At 67.3% G+C, this 20253-nt stretch overlaps 1 protein-coding gene across 2 annotated transcripts; it reads right to left on the reverse strand.

Moving 5' to 3' along the window:
* Window positions 1-604: 604 nt before the first annotated feature.
* Window positions 605-19928, reverse strand: HIC2 (HIC ZBTB transcriptional repressor 2). 2 transcript variants are annotated; one of them, XM_061141383.1, is made up of 3 exons: window positions 19862-19928; window positions 7291-7388; window positions 605-6194 (listed from the first exon to the last, which is right to left on the reverse strand). In XM_061141383.1, the coding sequence occupies exons 2-3, from the start codon at window positions 7314-7316 to the stop codon at window positions 4382-4384; spliced, it is 1839 nt and encodes a 612-aa protein (XP_060997366.1). In that variant the 5' UTR covers window positions 7317-7388; window positions 19862-19928; the 3' UTR covers window positions 605-4381. The 2 variants fall into 2 exon arrangements, with proteins under 2 accessions (XP_060997366.1, XP_060997367.1); XM_061141384.1 differs by having other exon boundaries at window positions 19857-19911.
* Window positions 19929-20253: the final 325 nt, after the last annotated feature.

Below are 20253 nucleotides of genomic sequence, written 5' to 3' on the forward strand. Positions count from 1 at the left end.
GGCCCACCGTGGGCCTGTGGCCACCTGCGGTTCCTGAAGCCCGGGGGCCGAGCTGGACGGACATCCTCCCAGCCCCAGGCCGTCCCTCCTCCTGGGTCTGTCTCTGCCTGGGACCCCCACCTGGGTTCAAGAGGGACAGTCCTCCAGGAAATGGGACCTACTGCACCGACCCTGGAGACTAAGCTCACCCCCTCTCCCACTCCCCTACCAAGTGACCAAGGAGGAGTGGCCAGGAAGGAGCAGGCCCCTGCCCCAGCCCAACCCCGCTGCCCCAGAGGTGGTGCTGGGCACCGGCCAGACCTCCTCGCATCCTGGCCACCAGGTCCATGGCCCGTCTACACAGCCCCTGCTTCTCAAACTGCCTCAGCTGGCTTCAGCCAACAGTGCGGACCCCACTGCCCAGCTCACCTGCCACCAAGTGAGGACCCAGGCCCCTCTGAAACTCACTCTTAGGACTGAGGTGGGCAGATGCCCCCACACACACCCTGCAACCCAACCACCACCTCCCAGGTCCTGAAACCACTGGACAGAGAAAGGAAAGCAGTCGGTCATTTAGCGAAAACACAGCCAGAGAACAGAGACCTCACACGAGTTTTGAATCAAGCTTTTAATGAAAAGATCATAAAATAACAGTATCTCGTCACTGTACATTAAGACTGCACGCTCTGAATGGAGACATCAGTGACCAGCTTTATGACACTGGAGGGCTGCGCACCCGCAGCTCTGACCTGAATTATCCAGACTCTGGAGGGAGGTGAGGGCAGTGTGGTGCCTGACAGCGGCGGTGGCCAGCACAGGAGTGCGATCGTGCGCCCCCTTCCTGGGAAGGGCGCCTAGCGGGACGTGAGCCCGCCTCCAGTTCCCGGTCAAGAAACGGCGAAACCCATCCCCTCTCTCCGACGAGGTATTTGTGAATGGGCCAGTGCCCAACCTGGGGTCCCCCAGCGGGGGAGAGGGAAGCAAGTGGTGGGTGGGGGCAGAGGGCTCCCGTCAGCACCTGGCCCCATGGGGCCCCGCCGAGTGGCGGGGAGGAGCCCCGGGGACCCTTCCTGCCCCGAGTGAGGTCTGTTATGCAGCATATTTGAGGTCAATAAATTACAGCAATAAATAGCAAGGTGAGGTAGGGGGAGGGGCTCCCGGTAGAAAGCCGCAGTGGGGTGACAAGCCGGGGGTCCCGGGCAGCCTCGACTCCCACGACGCACCCCCACCCCCCGACGTGGAATGTCACACCGGGCTCTGGGCGGGCCTGCCCCACCCCTCCAGGCATCAGATTCGCGGGCTCTGTGACCACCGCTGCCCAGGGGAGCGGGGGCCTTGGTCCCTGCACAGGGCACCGCCAAAGGCCCGGCGCCTCTGCTTTCGTCCCCAAGCCCCGCGAGGAAGGGCGAGCGGCCCTGCCCTCCTGGCTGCCCAGGCCTCGCCCCAGCCCAGAATGGCTGCCGGGAGAGAGGCTGGGGTCCGCCCGCCCCATGAGCGATCGCACTCCTGTTAGCGGCCAGTCCAGTGAATACTGACGGGTGGGGCTGGCGGACAGCCGGCGCCCCCGGGTGGCGGCCGCCGGGAACACACCCGGCTGCGTGAGGTTCTGGGTCCAGAGTGTCCGTTTCACAGGCTGAGGTGTATGGCTATGCTGCGCGTCTCTGAGATTCAGATCTGCTTAAAGGTCCGTCTTCTTTTTTTTTGCAATCCTGGAGGAGCCTCGGCGGCGGGCTCGGTCTCGCGGGGGGAGCGTGTGTGGCGTGGCGGAGCCCGGCCTGCCGCTCGCCCCTGAGTCTGAGAAATAAATACATTCATCACTGCACAAACATATTGATACAAAAACAACACTGTTCCGAGTGTTCGCACCGTCTGTGTAGGTAAGGACCGGCCCAGTGAGCCCTCCCACAGCTGGACCCGCTGGAGTCTCCGCGGAGCCGTGCGAAGGTCCTGGCTTTTTGGCTTGAGAGGGACCCTCACATCAACCCAGCGGGGGTCTCGCGGGCAGAGCAGCGGGACAGGGTGCACCTCCATCCCGGGGCCCAAGCCCAGACTCGGTTCCTGCGGCCACAGCCGAGGCCGCCCTGCTGCGCCAGCTGGCCGGGACCGCTCCGCCTGACCAGGAGGCCCGGGGGCCGGTGGGCGCAGGCCCCCGCTCTTTGGTGCCAGCTGGGCTGGGAGGAGGGCTCCGCGAGGGCGGGGCCTCCACGCCGCCCGACCAGGGCGGCCCCCCTGCCCGTGAGCCCTCCGGGCCCACTCAGGGCCTCGGACGGAAGGTGGGGGCTCACTGGACTGGCCTTACAGCTGCTGAGGTCTGAAACTGTAAAAGTTTATGTAAACAATGAGATAAATATATTAGTATCTTTCTTTTCTGAGCCCATTGAGGTTCCATATGCATTCAAAATGTGCTTTGGTTTAAAAAATAGCTTTTGTGAATTTGGGTGTGAGCTTTTTTTTTTTTTTTTTTGCTTTTTTTTTTTTTTTTTTTTAAATCCTTTCCTACATGACATCTGCTGTTTTGTTTCCTGTTTCTCCGAAACATTCAGGAATTAAGTGACTAAAGCAGAGAACTGTAAGCCGCCCTGGGCCTCCAATGGCCTAATCTCCTGGTGAGGCTCTGACACACACGTCCACACACACTGACGAGCACGCACTCCACGTGAAACCAAGGGAAAAGGAGAACAAACCCAAGTGTCCTGTGAACCCCGCCCCGCCCCACAAACCCTTCACGTCTTAAATAAGAAACTAGTGTTTTGCTTGTTAAAATACAGAGAAGGCTTGACACAATACTCGGGGTGGGTACAATACTACGTCGCAGGAAGGTCGCCTGAGGGCCTGTACGCCCGTCCCTGAAGCTCTGCCCTGAACCACCGGCTTCGCCGGGCCGCGCCCACGGGCGTGTGCGCAGCTCCGCTACAGACTTCTGTCGTGTGGCTTAAGTGCTGATGGGGGGGGGGGGGGGGGGTTGGACGAGCAGAGGGGCTGGGGGGGTCCTGCCTGACTTGCTGGAACAGGCGTCCCCAGAGGGAATGGCAGCGGGCTCAGCAGGGCCCCGCGCAGCCCAAGCCCCCTCACTCCCCATGCCCTCCACCCGGGTCCCTGGTTTCAGCTGGAGGGTCTCTGGAGGGGGCAAGGGATGACTCCGGAATTTTTGGTCTGAAATTAAAGTAGAAAGAAAAGAGAAGACATAAGAGCAGGAAGCAAAATGAAGGAGATAAAGCCGCTGGTCCAGCCCTGTGGCTGCATATGGCTGAGGACAGCTGCCGACCTCGTGACCTTGGCCCGGCCTTGCGAGCGGGCCTCTAGAGCCCTGCAGGTATCTGAGGCTGACGGAGCCCAGGGTGGGGGTGGGGCTCAGGGCGAGCCCATGGGGGCCGCCAGCCCGCCCAGAGGTGCCAAGCTGAAGGGCGCCGGGCACCGGCCAGGCTGGCGCTCCTGCTCTCTGGAGGGCAAGCCCTCGGGGTCCAGGGGCCAGGGCGGGGAGGGGCTCACTTCCTCCCCTGCTCCCCGGGCAGGGCAGCGGAGCGCCCACGCCCACCGGGCCGGGTCAGGCCGGCAGGCTGGCCAGACGCGCACGAGACACACAGGCGCCCTGCTGACGGGGCCCAAAAGAAAACACAAGTGTCGTGGCCACAGCTGCCATTACCAACCACGTCCTGTTCAAGTCAAGAGGTAGCAAAGGTCAGAAGTCTCTTCACCTTGATGGGGGGAGGGGGGTGACATGATCCACACGCACGCTGCACGCACGCGCACACACACACGGAGAAAATGGAAACGTACCGACCCCGCACCGCGGCCAGCCCCCCGCCCCCCGCACCTTCCAGTTCCCACACTCACATACACGTTACACGGGGTTTTCTCATAATCAAAACAAGTACCTCTAAACAAAGATTCCTGGGCAACTATGGGAAAGCACTCTCTCCTGAGGCGGCCGGGGGACTCGGGCCCAGGGGAGCCTTTGGCCGAGAGGAGCTTCTGGGCCCGGAGGGTGGGCCCTGGCCGCAGCCGGGCGGGGTGGGGCGGCGCCCCGTACATTCAGTCTGCAGACCCAGGCTCAGCCCCAAAGGGCCGGGAGGAAAAAAAACTCTTGTTGGTTTTGGTTTAAAAAACAAAATTCAAAACGAAGAAAAGAACAGATCAGTAGAAATAACAGCCACACTGGCCCGGAGGGCTCTTTAGCTGTGGAGAGGTAGGCGGTGGGGGCCCGCTGTCCCAGCGCCACTGAGCGGTGACCCCTGGCTCGGGGAGGGAGGGCGCGGACCCCTCCCTCCGGCACCGCCCCCCGCAGCCCCGCCCCACGCGGCACGCGGACCCCTGGGAGCCACCCTGTAGACCCCGCGGCGGAGGCTCCGCGAAGGGCCGCGGATTAAAGCTGTGGGGGCGGGGCCCGCCGGGCCTTTGGCTTCTAGGAGGGGGAGGTGTGCATGCGCAGGTGGCTGATGAGGTTGCGCTGCTGCGTGAACTTGCCCCCGCAGAGCTGGCACTCGTAGGGCTTCTCGCCCGAGTGCACGCGCATGTGCTCCGTGAGGCGGTACTGGCGGGTGAAGCGCATGCCGCACTCGCCGCACGCGAAGGGCTTGAGGCCCAGGTGGCTGCGCATGTGGCGCGTCATCGTGCCGCGCTGCGTGAACATCTTCCCGCAGATGCCGCAGGGGAAGGGCCGCGCCAGCCAGTGCGTCTTCTCGTGCTGCCGCAGCGTGGCCGCGTCCTTGTAGGTCTTCTCGCAGGCCGAGCACTTGAAGGGCCGCGGCCCAGCCGCCAGGGCCGCGCTGGGCGCTGACAGGTCCTCCGCCTCCTCGTCGGCGCCCGCACTGCCCGTCTCGTAGGCGCCGCCCTCCTCCTTGAGGAGCAGCTCCTCCTCCGCGTGCGTCTCCACGTGCGCGTTGAGCTGCTCCGAGCTGGGGAAGCCCTTGGCGCAGGGGATGCACACGTACAGGTTGTCGCCGTAGGGCACCGGCTCGTAGCCCTCCTGCCGGTATACGTAGGGCGCGCCGGCCGGGCCGCCCTCGCTCCCGCTCTGCGCGCTGTCCTCGCTGCCGTCCTTGCCGTTCTCCTCCTCCTCCTTGCAGGGGTACGGGGGCTCCCCGAAGGGTCTGCCCGCCGCCGCGCTGCCAGCCAGAATACCATTGGGGACCCTGTCGCCCAGCCCTTCGGCCTCCTCCCCCGGGCACGGGCCCTTGGGCGCCACGTCCCTCCGCTCAAACGGGGAGGCGGCTACAGGCTCCTTCTTGGCCCACTCCTTCTTGCGGGCCGAATGCCGGAGGCTCTTGCGGGGGGGTGGCCCACCCGGCCCCTCCAGCAGGCACAGCGGGTTGTCCTCTGCCCCCTCCAGATCCATGGGCTCACTGAGGGCGCCCCCCAGCTCGCTGTAAGAGGCACTGTTGGCGACCGGAGGGGCGGAGGTCGAGAGGGGCGAGCCCTCCTGGCTGTCGCTCAGCTGGGCTGGGTCGTCGGGGGTGAGGGAGGGCCCGGGGGTGGCGGGGGGCAGCGGGGGGCTCTTCTTGGACAAGTCCAGGCCCAGCTCCTGCTCGCAGCTGCCGCCACCCCCGTTGGTACTGCAGCCGCCGAGGCCGGCCTCCCCGCTGCCAGGACAGACGGGCCGGCCCAGGCCGTGCGCGCCCTCCTGGCTCAAGCCACCCAGAAAGAGCTCGTCGTCGGAGCCTTTGGCCTGGGAGAGCTCCTGGGGGGCGTGGGCCCCTTTGCGCCCATCCACGAGGCCTGGGTAGCAGGTCTGGATGACCGAGGCCGTGGACAGCCGCTGGCTGCGGGGAGGCCGCCCCAGGCCAGCGCCGCCCCGCCCGGAGCCAAAGGACTTGCCAGCTCTCTTGAGCTTGCGCCGGCAGAGGGCCGCCAGCTCGGGGAGCTGGAGGTAGCTGGCAGCGGTGAGCAGCGTGCTGAAGTTGGGCTCGGCCGGCGGCTCACCCGGCAGCAGGCGGCCGGTGTAGATGAAGTCCAGGATCTGCTGGAACACCGCGGAGCTGACCATGTCCGTGTCCAGGCTGATGAGGTTGTCGTGCAGCACCAGGGACTTGAAGTAGACGCTGCTGGCGGCCAGCACGTTCTTGTGGGCGCGGAAGACGGCGTTCTCCACCATGACGATAACATCACACAGGAAGCCCTGCGTGCGCTGCTGGTTCAGCTGCAGCAGGAGCTGCTTCGAGTGGCTGGGCAGCTCCATGTCGGGCCCCATGTCCCCGCGCCCTGCCCACACGCACCACCTGCGGGCACGAGCAGACACGCACATGTCAGTGGGGGCCCTCCTGGGGCCTCCCCCAGGCTGCCCGCCTGCCGCCAGCCCATCTGTACACTTGAAAAAGCTTGGACAACGGGGGCACACGTGCGGGGCAGACAAACTGGAGCGCCGTCCCCTAGAGGAAGGTGACCCCGCGCCCAGACGGACCCGAAGGTGAGCAGCAGGGATCACGAGGGGACAGAAGCCCCTGGGGGACACATCGCCCGCCTGGGCGCGCAGCGGTCAGGCTTTCCGTTCAGGTCGGAAATCGGATCTGCATGCAGAGTCACCCAGAGCGCACTGAAGCCGCCTTCTCCTCAAATACCACATGGGCAGGTCGGACCCGCAGCCTGCAGCAACGTCACGTGACGCTGCAGCCTGGCCATTCCCCACGCCCCCCCGGCCTGTGCCTCAGAGAGGCAGCCTGGCCAAGCCGGGTACCGAAGGGTCTGAGCCTGGTAAACCCTGCAGGCTGGCCAAGATGCGCTGGAAGGAATTCTCACTGGGAACGACCGCGCAAAGAGCCCCAAGGTGGCTGCGCCAGGCCGAGGCCCTGCCCCTCCGGCTGCTCTGGCGGGCGCGCGTGCCCACCTACAGGGGCCTTCCTATCCCTGCGCTCAGGGCCCGACCCAGGAGAGAAGCGCACTGCCCCGGCCATTCTCCAGCCGGGATCCCGGGTCCCTGCCCTGCCCCCTCGGGAGGGGTCGCACCCGCCCATCTGCTGTCCCTCCCTGGCCTGCACCTGCCCTTGTCTGCAAAGACAGAGAAGCCCCCACGTCCCTGTCCACCCGGGAAGGCTCTGTGCAGTGCCCACGTGTGCCGGCACTCGGGCCACGGGAGCCAGCCCCCCTCCCTGCCCTGGCCAGCCGGGGGGGACAAAGAGCCCAAGGCGCACAACACCTAGCCGGGAACGCCAGGGCAGGAGGGCCCGTGAGCCCACAGCCCCTCCTCCCCCACGCTGCCAGTGCTGCCCGCACACAAAGGCCAGCGGCCAGCACGCAGGCCGGGCGCTCAGCTGCCCGAGTCCCCAGGAGGAGGAGCAGACCCCGCCCCCTGCCGCACCCCCAGCCCCCCCAGCCTACCGGAGTGCCAGGGGCCCAGAGACCATGTGAGCAGCAGCCAAGGGGGGTGGCCTCCTCGAGTGCGCGGCCTCCCTGGGGGTGCATCAATGCCTGGTCACCTGCGGAGAAGGTGGACACGGTTAGCACGCAGGCCTCGCAAGGGGGGAGGAGCAGCTCGGGGGCCAGGGCCAGGCTCCCGTCTGCGGCAGGGACAGGCTGTCCGGACAGCTGGGCAGCAGGCAGCGCCACAGTGCCTGCAGCCAGGCCGAGGACAGGAAGGAGGCAGGTGTGGGGCGCTCGGCCGCACCCCCACAGGAAACAGGGTGCTCCGGGGGCCGCCTCGGTCGGGGGAGTGGGGGGACAGGCACGCAGCTCTCGGCGGGCGGGCGGGGTGGCAGGAGGCCTGGGCAAGGCCCTTCCAGGCTGGCCACATTTACATAACAAAAGGTCAGAAATGGAGGCGCTGGTGCAGCGGGCTATTTATAAGATCCAGTCTCAACCGCTTCTGGCTCCCCAGCCCCCTGCCCTGCCCTGCCCTTCCCTCTGGGTCTGCGCTCTCCCCCTCCCTGCCCAGAGCCCAGCCCCCTCCTGCCCAGCCTGGCCTGACCACATGGCTCTCGCAGGCTCGCCCTTTCAATACCAGCCCGCCAAGGCTGCTGGCAGCTGCCGCCAGATGCAGGCAGGCTTCCCGGCCCCCCCCCAGAGCTTCAGGTCCTGGGAGAGGGGTCCCGAGGTCCTGGCTGCTTGCCCCCCACTGCAGCAGGCCTGGGCGCCCTGGGCGCGGGGCCAGGCAGGAGGTGGCGGCAGGGCCCGGAGCCCCTCCCTGTGCGCCCCTCCCCCGCCCGGGGCCAGGGCGGCCCAGCAGGTCCTCAGGAATGTGCCCAGACCCGGGGTGCGGGGTGGCCGGGAGGCCTCGCTCCAGCCTGCCAGCTGTCTCCTGCCCCCAGCACAGCTCCCCGCTGGCAGGGGTGGCCAGGGAAGGGGCCAGCCCAGCTTGCCAGCAGCTCAAGGCCCGCTGGTGTGGGGCCTGGCAAAAGCCACCAGGGTCTGGAAAGGCCCCGGCAGCCAGCCCGGCCGCCCCACCCCACGATGCCCGGGGCCCGGGCAGACGGACGGGTCAGAGAAGTGGGCTGGGGGCTGTCCCCGCTAGGCTGACCCTGACACCCCCCCAAGGAAGGGGTCTCTTGTGAACAGAGGCCCTGGGTGACTCTCCCAGCCCTCTGCTCCCAGGACTGCTCCCACAGGGCCACTGCTGGGTGAGCTGACAGGTCCTGGCTGAGGTCCCGAGTGCCCTCCCCCACCCCCCAGCTCAGACCTCAAAAAGCCAAGGTGGCCGGCCCACCCTGCCCCCCAGAAGGCCAGGCCCTACAGCTAAGCAGGGACCTCGTGGGGGGGGCCTCTCCTGGCAGCCGGGAGGGCAGGAGGCGGTGAGAGAAGCCCTCAGGTGCTTAGGTCCACCTCGGCCTGGACCACCACGGAGCCCGGAGCCGGGGAGGCTGAGCCCAGCCCTCAGGCTGCCCCGTCCTTCAGCCTCCAGGTGGAAACACCCAGGGAACACCGGGCAGCCCTGCCTCGCAGGGGCCTGGCAACAGGCGCCCCTCCCTTCAAGCAGAGACGGGGGCATCCCAGCCCACCTCCGGCCCACCAGGGGACCACGGGCCCCTCATGATGCCCACTACCTGGCCGCCATGCCCCAGGGCCTGAAGCACAGCGGGTGCGCCACTGAGACCGCAGACTCACGCTGGCCACTGCCCCTCAAGCCTGGGTCCAACCGACCTGGCAGGACCACCTGGCGCTCCAGGTGTGGCCCCGACAGGTGTGAGCCGGGCCCTCCCAGGCTGCAGGAGGGGCACCTGAAGGAAGAGCGAGGCAGCCCCAGCCCCCGCCGCCCCACACCAGCCTGACAAGCATCCTGCCCACAGAGAAGCCTCCAGGGCATGCCCTCCGCCTCCAGTGAAGATGAGACCGGGACTCTGGGGGTTAAGCAACCTGCCCAAGGTCACCGGAGCAAGCCAGGAGCAGAGCCCCGCTCCGGACTTCGCCACCCAGGACGACCCCCGTGTCTCCTCCCTCCAGGGGCAGGATGGGGTGCCGGACGGCCCTCTTCTCCCCCAGTCCGATGGCCCGCTGACCGCCTCACCGTGGGGCCTGGGCCACGCCCGCCGTTCCCTGGCCTCCGCAGCCTCTCTGGCTGCCCTGCAGGTGAGGCTGCTGGCGAGTAGGCCCCACAGCCCTGGTAAGCCCAGGCCTGGATGCCCGCCAGCCACTCCTGGCTGGTCTCCCAGACTGTCCTCCTGGAAAGCAACGGGCCCTGTGAATGCCAGGAGCCCTGCCCTCCTCTTGACGGGACGCCCAGGAAACAAACGCTGGGGCTCGGTCAGCGTGCTGGAGACACGTTGGGCAGGACCCAGGTCGGGCCTCCCAGCCTGAGCAGTGTGGGAGGAGGTGCCTACCCCACCCACTGCCCAGAGCCTGCTCCCGATGCCCACAGCCCCTCTGTCCCACACAGGCAGCCCACCCGGGGGGCTCACGGCGCCACGCAATGCCTGGCAGGAGGCCACGCCCGCTCTCCGCCGGAACCCTGCACGCGTGCCCCTCACCCTCCTCCGGCCGCCTGTCACCCACCTGCACAACGCGGGGCCTGCGGCCGGCTCCCCCTGCTGGCCCTGGCGCAGCTGACCAGTGGGCACCGGGCAGGCGTGAAGCAGGGCCCTGCAGGGAGGCTCCGACCAGGAGCACTCAGATGGGGAGGAGCAGGGGAGCGCTGCCCGGGGTGAGATCACTGTTACGAAAACATCCAGATGAAGTGCCCACCCTGCCTCCCCCTGCCCACAGGGGCCTGAGCACTTGGGAAGGGGGCAGCGGGCAGCAAAAGAGCAGGAGCCTGGAGGCAGGGCGCCCACGGCAGGCTGGGGGTGCCACTGGGGAGTGTCCCCACGTGGCCAGGATCCAGGGCCCAGAGGAGCCCCCACACCCACTTCCTACTCGCCCTGCAGGGTGTCAGGCCCGGTCTGGGGAGCAGATAGTCCAGCCTCACTCTGACCCCAGGCCCAGAACCTGCACACACTGGACTGTGGGAGACCAGCTTCCTACTCCCCAGAAGGCCCGGAAAGCAGGAAACCCCCGCGACAGGGACAAGAGGAAGGAGGCGGCCCCCAAAGGGAAGACACCTTCCCCACATAAATATGCCCGGCGTGACTAGGAAGCGGGGCTCGGCCCCCAGGGCCATCCTGGAGGTGGGACGGGGCCGCAGGTGCACGAGGGGTCGGGCCGCCTGCTGGGAGGGACCGGCACCATCACCCACCCGCCCGAGGCACCTCCCAGGGGTCAGCGAGGCAGCTGCCTGGCCCAGGGCCCCTCCAGGACGCAGACTCTGACACCCCAAGTATAAAACAACCCGAGAAGGCAGAAACCTCTCTCATGCTAACCAACGGACTCTCAAAAGATCCAAAAGACAAAATAAACTATCACCTTCTATCACCACTTCTCTGTACTAGACGAGGCGACGCTTCCCCACTGAACAACAGGAATAAACCGCTCAGGGTGGAGGTCCCTCCCGGGAAAGGGCAGCCAACCCCTGCACCCGCGTGGCGGCAGAGACACCCCAGCGACTGGCACCCGCCCCACACCCTGCCCACAACAGAATCATAGAAACAAAACCCAAACTGGATGGCAGACAGCAAGGACAGGGTTCAACCGGCTGACCAAAGACTGAAAGCGGACTTCCGGGCAGAAAAGAGAATGGTCAGACTTTAGAAAGACCAAGATGAGAGGCACGCAAGCCCTGGGAGCCAGACAGGTACAGAGCCCCGCAGCAGCGCGTGGGCCAAACCTGGGTCAGAAGAGCTGACCCGGGCACATCCCGCAGCCGCCAGCAAACGGGGGAGCAGGGCAGCCAGACCCTAAAGGGGCACAGGGGGCCCTGGGCAAGGTCAGAAGCAGGCGCGGACAGGACTCAAGGACACACGAGGGGCTTCTGTTCTAGACACGGGACGTGTGCCCATCTGGGAAGAGCCTGGGGTGCGGTCGCTCACAGTTGGCACATTTCTTAGGCAGGGTCAGTGCAGGGCTGGTCCCAGGGCTGACGAGCAAGACCACCCAATCCCAGACTAACCACAAGAACCCGAGGGGAGAAACAACCCTAACGGGAAGGAAGGAACCCCCAAGCCCAGCCAGGAACCTGCAGGACACCGAGGGACCACCTTCAAACCTCTCAGAGGGGACTTCGCCCTCCAACACAGGAGCTGTCGGGAACTAAGACCCCCCTCACACCTCGTGGCAGAGGAGCAAAAAGCCGAAGCGATACTGGAACAGAGTCAACCAAGGCTTTAAAAATGGTCCACGTCAGAAAAACCTTTACAGACGGAAACCACCAGAAATCACTCATCAGGGCGGGCAGGGGTCGGCCAGCCGAAGGCAGCAACCACTAACCGTCCTGGTGTCCAGCTGACACCTGCGGGGGGCGGGGAGGGGCTCTGCAAACCCCGGCAGGCATGCCCAGGAGGCGCTGGACGAGGCCCAGGACTGGGGTCAAAGGAGGCCACAAGCAGAAGGGTCTGCCTGGCCTGGAGGGCCTCCCACCACAGCCCAGGGGCACGCCAAAGTAACCACCAGGTTGCTCCAGTCCACGACTGCAAACGCACAAGCAGACACATCTCAGGCACCCACCAGTATTTAAAAAAGTCATTTTTAAGGATAAAACTAGGGAACTGCTGAGGAACACACTACAGGCCGTGCCCTGGGCCTGTGCCCCCAGAGGAGGCCCCACCTGTGCTGCAGGCCCTGTGGCCCACCGAACAGGAGCGGCTGAGCTCGGGAAGGCAGCGAGACAGGAGGGTCCCGGGACTCGGCGGGAACGGCTCAGAGCTTCTTCAGAAGGGACTGGCTAAGGGATCGCGTCCAGTGACGAGATGTGAACAGACAGCCCTCCGCGCAGGAAGCAAAGCGGCCCGAGCGGGTGACCGTGGACTGCTGAGGCGGGGCAGAAAGTGGGACTGCGGGGACCCGCGGGACGGGGCGCAGCGACTCCCAGCGCCCGGCTGAGTCTCAGAGGCACGACCAGCACCCCGCCCCACGGGCAGGACAAGCCAGCCGTCCGAGGGCCCGGACAAGCGTGGGGAAGTGGCACGCGCCCACACTCAGAGGTGGGGACCCCAGGACAGGTTGCTTCTCACAGGGGCGACGTGTGCGCGCGCGGCTCGCGCCACCGCCTCAGGCTAGGAGAGCCAGCGTGCTGGCCGCGGGGGAGACAGTTTCCGGATCCAGGGAAGGGCCCCCCAGCCACGTGGCCGGGGACGCGGGAGGCCCGCACAAACCCGCAAACCGGGGCTTCGGGGGCCAGGCCCACAGGACGCACCCAGGAGCGCCTCCCCCAGGAGGAAGGTGGGAGCCATGGGGAAGGAAGCTGCAAGTCCAACACAGGTGCCCCCTCGACCTGGGGCCGTCAGGCCCGAGTTATCTCCCCAAACCCGGGTCCATCCAGTCACGCCCCGGCTTAGGGCTTTCAATGGACTCCCGGGCCTGAATAAAGTTCACGTCGGGGCTGGTCCATGGAGGGCTTCCAGAGGGCCAGGCCGCCCCTCCGTGACCCCCAGGCAAGCCCGAGGGCCTCCTCCTCCGAGACACACCTATCTAACTCACCCGCCGCCAACACGAGCTGCCACCCAAGGGGCTCCCAAGGTCAGGGACCCTGGGTCCCCCCCAGGTGGCAGGCAGGCCAGAGAGGACAGGCCGGGCTGAGGGAAGGAGGCCCCTCAGACGACGGCCAGCCTTCCTCGATCCGACACTTAAAACTCAACGAGCAGCAGCCTCTGACGCTGCACCTGGGACCAACTCACACCTGGTGGCACAGGACTCCAGCAGCCCGCCCTGCGCTCACACCCAGCCCAGGCCTGCACCACCAGGCACTGGTCATTCGGAAAGCAGCCGCTCACGGAGCTGAGCAGATCTTCCCGATGCGGTCGGACGTGGTTAAAGGACACGAGTTCTTCCCGTCGCCGCAGCCACGTCACAGGAGACGCAGAGGCCTTTCTCAAGACCCTCCCAGGCCAGAGCACTGAGCGCGGTCTCCCTCCGGTGGGAAGCCCCCGTTCACCCCAGAAAAGGTCCCCAGGTCTGAACCACCACCTCACCCATCAGCCCCTCTTTCACGAGCAGTGGCGGGTAGACGCGGTGCTGTCGCAGACACGGCCTGCCCTGCTCGCCCCAGAGAACATGCGACACTGTGTCCCCTGGAGTCGAGGCTCACCGCTGGGCCTCCCGCACGGCTCCCCGACCGGCGGCCTGGCCCAGGCACCCAGAAACGCGCCATGGCCAGCACCGAGGTGTCAGTGAGCAGACGGAGGCCGGTGGGGAATGTCTGAGTATCCTGAGTGTCCAGGGGACCCCAGGGCTCTGCAGGCCACACTAACAACAGCTGTCGGACACCACCTCAGACACTCCTGCCCCCCCCCCCCCCGCGGGCACCGCATGGCACCTAGAGGAAACAGGCCTGACGGCAGGGCCCGCGCCCCTAGCCCACGGCTGCTCACCTGGAAGCCCAGGTGAGGGCCCGCACCTGAGAAGAGCGGTTTTCAAAGACAAGAAACGAAACGCCACTTTAGGTGGCCTCCAAGAACAGCCTCAGAAGCAGGACTCGCCACCTGCAGAGCGGGCAGCCCCAGGGGCTGGGCGTAGAGGCGGCAGAGCAGGAGGGTGGGCTCCGGGGGCACGGGTACCACCTGCCCAAGGCGCTTATCAGTGTCAACATGCATGGAATGCAGGCTGTGGAGAGCGCCCCCACCCTGCCCACAGCCTCGGGGCGCAGGCTCACCCACCGCAGCTCCAGGGCACCCGGGCCCAGCCCCCACCGGCAGCCTGGTGGCCACGAGGAGGACACCTGCTGGGGGGCCCAGGGCTCCTCCCACAGCAGCCAGGATTGCCCCGGCCCCCCGCCCAGACATGACCCCGTGCGCCTCCACACTGCCAGTACCTCGAGGAGGACCCACCAGCTCTGGCCCACCCTCCTAGAGGAGGCACAGGTCCAGACCCTGGGACAGAGGAGAAGGACCATTTCAGGAAGGGTCCTCCTGGCCCTGCGGCCCAGGGAAGCGCTGCCGGGTCCACACCCGGTCCCCAGCAGTAGCCGCCCCCACCCGGCAGAACCCCGACTGCCTTTCAGAGAAGGGGCTCCCCGCCCATCGCCCTTGAGCCCGAGCCTGTCCCATGGGCTCACTCCACCCCTGAGGCCCCACCAGCGGACTCCCCACCACGTGTGGAGCCTCCCCGGGCCACTCTCACAGCGGGGCTTGCCCAGGGGCGCCCGCACAGGCCAGGAGCCCCAGAGGGAGACCCCGCCCTCTCGTCCCGCCACCCCCACCACCCCGTCCGGAGCTGTGGGCACCTTCTTCCTCCCAGTGTCCAAGCAGACCTGCTAGGGAAAAACCGCCAGCCCCTCTCCACCGAAGGGAAGGGCCTCGGGCTCCGAGAAGGCGGGTGAGGGAGACACACAGCCCAGGACCGCTCCCTCCCACGGCAGAGCCCATGGGCCCCTCTGCCAGACACGTGGGCCGCGAAGAGCAGACGAGGGGCACCCCGACTGCGCTTCCTGCTCCGAAGGACACCCAGCGGCTGCTGCCGCCCTCGCCACACCCAGCGGCCTGGCCGCTCACCCTCCGCCGGCAGCCGCCCAGAGCAGGCGGGGGCTGAGTGCCGGCTGCCCTCGGACAGAAGGAGCCGGGGTCAGAGGGGCTGGCTGGCCAGGCCTCACCTGAGGTTCTGGCCCCAGCGCCCCTCCCAGCCCTCACCCCACCTCCAGGCCGTGGTCAGGGGCTCCCTCACACACCATCCTAGGTAACAACCTCAGGGACCCTCTCTCCCAGGCACCATGAGATCAAGGCGAGAAAGAGGGGGCAGGACCCAGTTCCAGGGGCCCCAGCAGCAGCCCCAGGGGGCTTGTTTGGGAAGCAGGAAGAGTTCCCAGGCCCCCACACCTGGGGAGAGAGGCCAAGCAAGGCCTCAGAAGGCAACCCGGAGACCAGAGCAGACCGCCTGAGAGCCAAGCAGGGCCAAGAGCGGCAAGGGGTTCCCGGGGCCCCCTAGAAGGTGCTCCCCAGCACACGCCAGCCTGGCGACCCTCCCACAGCCACCTGGGGAAGAGGGGCCATGAGAAGAGTGAGCCCGCTGCACCCGATGCTCCTCCAGGACCCTGGAGCCTACAGGGGGATCAGCCGGTTGGGCTCGCTCTGTAAGCGGGACCCCACGGGGCAGCCTGGGACCACCCCTGCTCATCTAAGGGGACTCACTGCTCCCTTGACCCTGTTATCTACAAAGATTCACCTCCTGGGAAAGCAGTTGTGGGATCCACTTCAAAGGCTTCAGGGAATGTGGATCCGTGGGCTCCAGGTGATCCCTGCGGAGCGGAGCACCAGGGCCCCCACCGAGCAGCAGGCACTCGGGGCCGGGTGCAGCCCCTGCCGGTCACAGGGCAAGTTCCCCAGGAGCCGGGGGTGCCGCCCCAGCGTCCTGGCCGCCACCTCTGCGCCCCCTTCTCATCCATTCTGCAACTACTCACCAGAGCTCACTGCTAGCTTCCGAGCAGCACAGGCAGAAGAGCCCCAAGGCCTGGAAGCAGGCTGAGGAGAAGGCCAAAGAGCTGCGAACCAAGCCTGGGCGAGGGAGACCTCCAACCACCTGTGTGTACGTGGGGGGCGTTCCCAGGGCACTGGGGCAGCCCCCTCTCACTCTTACCGGAGAACACACCTCGAGGTGCTACTGGGGAAGAAGCCCAAGGCCACGGGAGGCCAGTGCGCACAGCGGCCACTCCAGGGCCGCAAGAGGCCAGCTCCCCACCTGGAGGCCCCCTCCCCACCAAGCCCGGCCCCGCCTTCCCTTGCGAGCCTTGGAATTCCCACGAGCGGGAGCGCCCCGGGCGCCCCCAGAGGCTGGCCACCTGCCCTTCCGGACTCCTCCCTCCTCGCCCGCACCCACGTGCTCGCGGAGGCGGCCCCTCACAGGAAACAGGCACGCACCGACCGCACTGGCGGCGCCCGGGTGGAAGGGCCCACTCGAGCCCCCAGGCCCCGCCCCCACCCCACCCGCCGGGCAGGCGTCTCCGGGGGTCTCTGTTCGCTCGCGGCCTGGCCGCACCCTCCCGGGCCGCGCGCCCCAGGCCCTCCCCTCATGGATGGCGCTGGGGCCTGGAAGCGGCTCCCTCCAGGTTTGACCCCCTCCCCGACCGAGCGCGCCGGGCGGGGGGGGGGGGTGCCCACTCGCAACCACACCCGCCCCCACCTGCTTTTCTGGCTCGGCCGCTCCCAGGAGCCCTCCCCCAGCCCAGGTCCCTAACCCTCGGGCGAGGCCCCTCCCAGCAGGAAGCGCAGCCCCGCCGCCGGGCCGAGTCAAACTGGCCCCGCTGGCTGGCAGCCCCTAACCCAGGGGGAGCCAGGCTGGGATCCCGAAGGCCCCCAGCCCCAGACTGTGAGTGAACCCCGGGTCCGCAAGGGCGCTGCATGCGCAGCACAGCCCGGGAAACTCACAGAGCCTCCACCTCCCGGCCGAAGGCGCACCGCTGGGAGGCAAAGCTGGGCGCCAGAGGGCAGAGACCCAGGCCAGCCCCACGCACTCGGCATGGGCACCGCATCTATTCTCAAAACACTTCCTGAGCGGATAAAGGGCCCCTGCACGGACTCGCGGGTGCCCGACGGCAGCGGGGGCGCCAGCTTCCCGGAAGCAGGCACCTACAGGGCCACGCTCCTGTCTCCCTCCTCCTGACTGAACCCCGCCTCGCGTTCCCAGACCGCAGGGCTCCCCGTGAACACCCTCCTGCAGCCGGCCGGCCCTCAGCACCTCCTGAGGTGCCCAGGGCACTCCCCCGTGTCACCTTGGGTTCCCGAGCCAGTGTGCCCAGCGGCTTCCCCAGGCTGAGCTCTGGAGGGCCGCGATACGCGCTGGTGAACTCCAGCTCTGCTCCCACTTTGGAAACACGTTAGACACCGAGGTCCAGAGGAGCCCATCCCGGTCCAAGGCCGCTGGGGAGTAAACAGCGCTGAGGCCAGTGCCCCTCACTGCTCCCAGAGGCCCTCCTCAGTCAGGCGCTCAGGCCGGGGCCAGAGGAAGCTGACCTGTGGCCTCCTCTCTGCAGGTGCAGCTGGGAACAAGAATCCTCCCCACCCCAGTGATCAGTCCCTGGCGGGGGGGGGGGGGGGGGGCACACTGGCCCTCAGCCCCGGTGGGCAAGGCAGGCCAGCCGTGGGTGGGGCTGACTGCTGGAGGCCAACAGGCCGAGCAAAAGCAGGGCGGCGGGTCCCCTGGGTAAACTGGACTTTATTCCTTCCTCACTCCTCGACTCTCCAGAACTGCCCTGCCAGCCCTTGCACGGGGGCGAGCTCCGGCTCACAGACACTGCCCCCACCCCGCCGCCACCTCTGGGCAGACAATGAGGACTCGGGGAAGACAGCAGGCCTGTCAGCTCAATAATGCAAAACCCTGTTGCTGAGTCCACGACAGCTGACTTCAAGTGGATCGGAGGCTGTGCTTATTAACAAAATGAGAAACCTGATCCATGGAAAGAAAACACTACGCGGGGACTAATCCAGGGCTGCAGCTTGTGGAGAAGGCCGGGCTGCTGGCCAAGACCAGGCAGGGAGCACGGGACGCGGCCTACCTGTCCCTGGCAGGTACCTGGCTGCGGGACAGGGCACATCACCTTCGCCCCCCTCCTTCCAGCAACTGCAGCAGTCATTTCAGTTCTGCTTTAATTAAAGGCCTGGCTCCCTCAGGCTGCTGCTTCCTCTCCCCAGAGCCAGCAACCAGAGGGAGATTTTTCTTTTCAGGAATTGCTTGTAAAAGCCGAATGACTAATCTGCAAGTCCCAACAACTGGCAGGAAAACACTGCAGAGAGAAACCCTGGGCGCAGCCCCAGCACTCGAGCCAAATGGCCAGAGGAGCTGGGCAACGGGCGCTCAGCAACACCCCACAACCGGCCCGCAGCCGGCTGGGAGCCCAAGGGAAACAGATCAACTTGGGAGCGCTGCTGCCAAGGCAGGTGGGAAGCTCCCTGCCAGCCTTCCCAGGCCACCGCCTGCCCACAGGACCTCACAGGACTGACTTCCCTGGCAGGCAGGGCCACTCACTCCAGACCTCAAGTATCAGCCTCTCACCCCCCACTCCATGGTGCTAAGAGCCAGCTAAACCAGCGATCTTACCGCACAGCTTTGTCTCTGGAGGCCAGCCGGTGGCCAGCCCATCTGCCTTTTTTTTTTTTTAGACTACTGCAGCGACCCTGCTCTCTGCTGAGCGGAAGCCCACTCCCAGAGCCAGGGCTCAGAGACCAGCCACATGGCCTGTGCTCTTGAAAATGTCTGCTGAAAGGCCCAGGGAGCCCAGATGCTGGCAGATGGGAACGCAGGAGAAGAGTAAAGCCAGGAGCCAGGAAGCAATAAACGCTAGCTCCAGAAAGGGCCTGGTATGGGTGACCCGGCTCCATCCCTACGGCCAGGGGTGGGGGGCCTGGAGAACACCCCCAGCAGCTCTGGAAGGCCCCTCCGCTACCTGCCCCCTCCCCCCCCTGCACAGCCCTGCATCCATCAGTCAACAATCTTCACCCACAGGATTCCTACGGCAAGGCTCGGCCCCTCCCCCCGCCACAGATGTCAGAGAGAGGGGCGGCCTCCCCGGGTGACAACTCCTTCTGCTGGGGTGGGGGAGCCCGGGACCCTCGCTTATCCAGATGTGCTTGGCAACTCCTACGGGCGAAACACACCGGAGGTGGAGGGGACCCGAGAAACGCGGTAAATAACTTCGAAACCGTCCCGGCCCGGGCGGATCCGCAGCGGGCTCCCTTCCCCGGGGCTGACTCTCCGCTGTTCTGGGTGGGGCCGCTGTGGAGCATTTTATCTGGGCCGTGTCCCCTCCTCCCCGTAAGTCACTAACCCCCACCCCCCACCCCCAGGGACAGGCATCGCCGCCTCTCCCCCCCCAAACACCCCACCCCAGCTCCGCCTGCGTGAGTATGAACCATGCTGGCAGATAAACAGTGACACGCCGGGCCCTGCGGCCCCCTCCCCCTGCCGGCCGCCCCCTCCCCCAGCCCATCTCTCTTCCTGCCGAGCGGCCGCCTGCACCAGAGGTCTGGGGGCAGGGCCGCGCGCCCACCCGCCGCAGGGCCCGGCCCGGGGGAGAGGCCCCTCCAGGCCGCCCCTGCCCCCGGCCCTGGCCCTGCCCGCGCGCAGCCGTGCCCTGCGGGCAGCGGGCCGGGCACAGCAAGAAGCCCCGCGAGGGGCGGCGGCGGCGGCGGCATAAAGGTGGCCCGCCTGTCAGGCAGCGCGGCTCCCCGAACCGCTTGGACCGGAGCGCGGAGGAGCAGGCACAAAGAGCCGGCGCCCGCCGCCCGCAAGCCCCGCGCGCCGGGGGCTTTGTGCCGGGCCCCGCCGCCTGCCCCCCTCACACACACACACACACCCCGCGGCGGGCGGGCCGGCGGCCCCTCACACGCACACGCACGCGCACACACACACACACACACACACACACACACCCCGCGCGCGGCTACCCCTCGGCGCGCGCCCGCCCACGCCCCTCTCCCGGGGGCGCGCCCCGCGCCCCTCACCTCACCTCGTGTGCGTCGGCGGCGGCGCTCGCCCGCCGGCCGGCCGGCCCTCCCGCGGCCTCTTCTTCGGCGCCGCCCGCGCCCGCCCGCGCCGCCCGCGCCGCCCGCCCGCCCCGCCGCCGGCTCGGCTCGGCTCGGCTCCCCGCCCCGCGCGCCGAGCGCCTCTCACAGCCGCCCGCCCGGCGCCATCTTGGAAGCTTGTGACGTCGCGCCGCCCGCTCACCCCTGACCCACATCTGAATGGGCGAGCGCCGCGGCGGGGGCGGGGCCTGCTGGCGGGGCGGGGCCTGTGGGGGCGGGGCCTGTCGGCCGCTCGGCGGCGGCGTGGGGGAGGGGCGCGCGGGTGGAGCCCGGGGACCTGGTCTCCCCCTGCCCGCGGGTGCAGGGACGGCGCCGA

This window comes from Dama dama, chromosome 5, assembly GCF_033118175.1.
Source record: "Dama dama isolate Ldn47 chromosome 5, ASM3311817v1, whole genome shotgun sequence".
NCBI classification, from domain to species: Eukaryota; Metazoa; Chordata; class Mammalia; order Artiodactyla; family Cervidae; genus Dama; species Dama dama.

Coding starts and splice junctions, on each gene's coding strand:
- HIC2 (XM_061141383.1), bottom strand. CDS start 7,316: ATGGTCTCTGGGCCCCTGGCACTCCG. Junction 6,195..7,290: donor TCTGGGCCCCTGGCACTCCG/GTAGGCTGGGGG, acceptor TCGTGCCCGCAG/GTGGTGCGTGTGGGCAGGGC.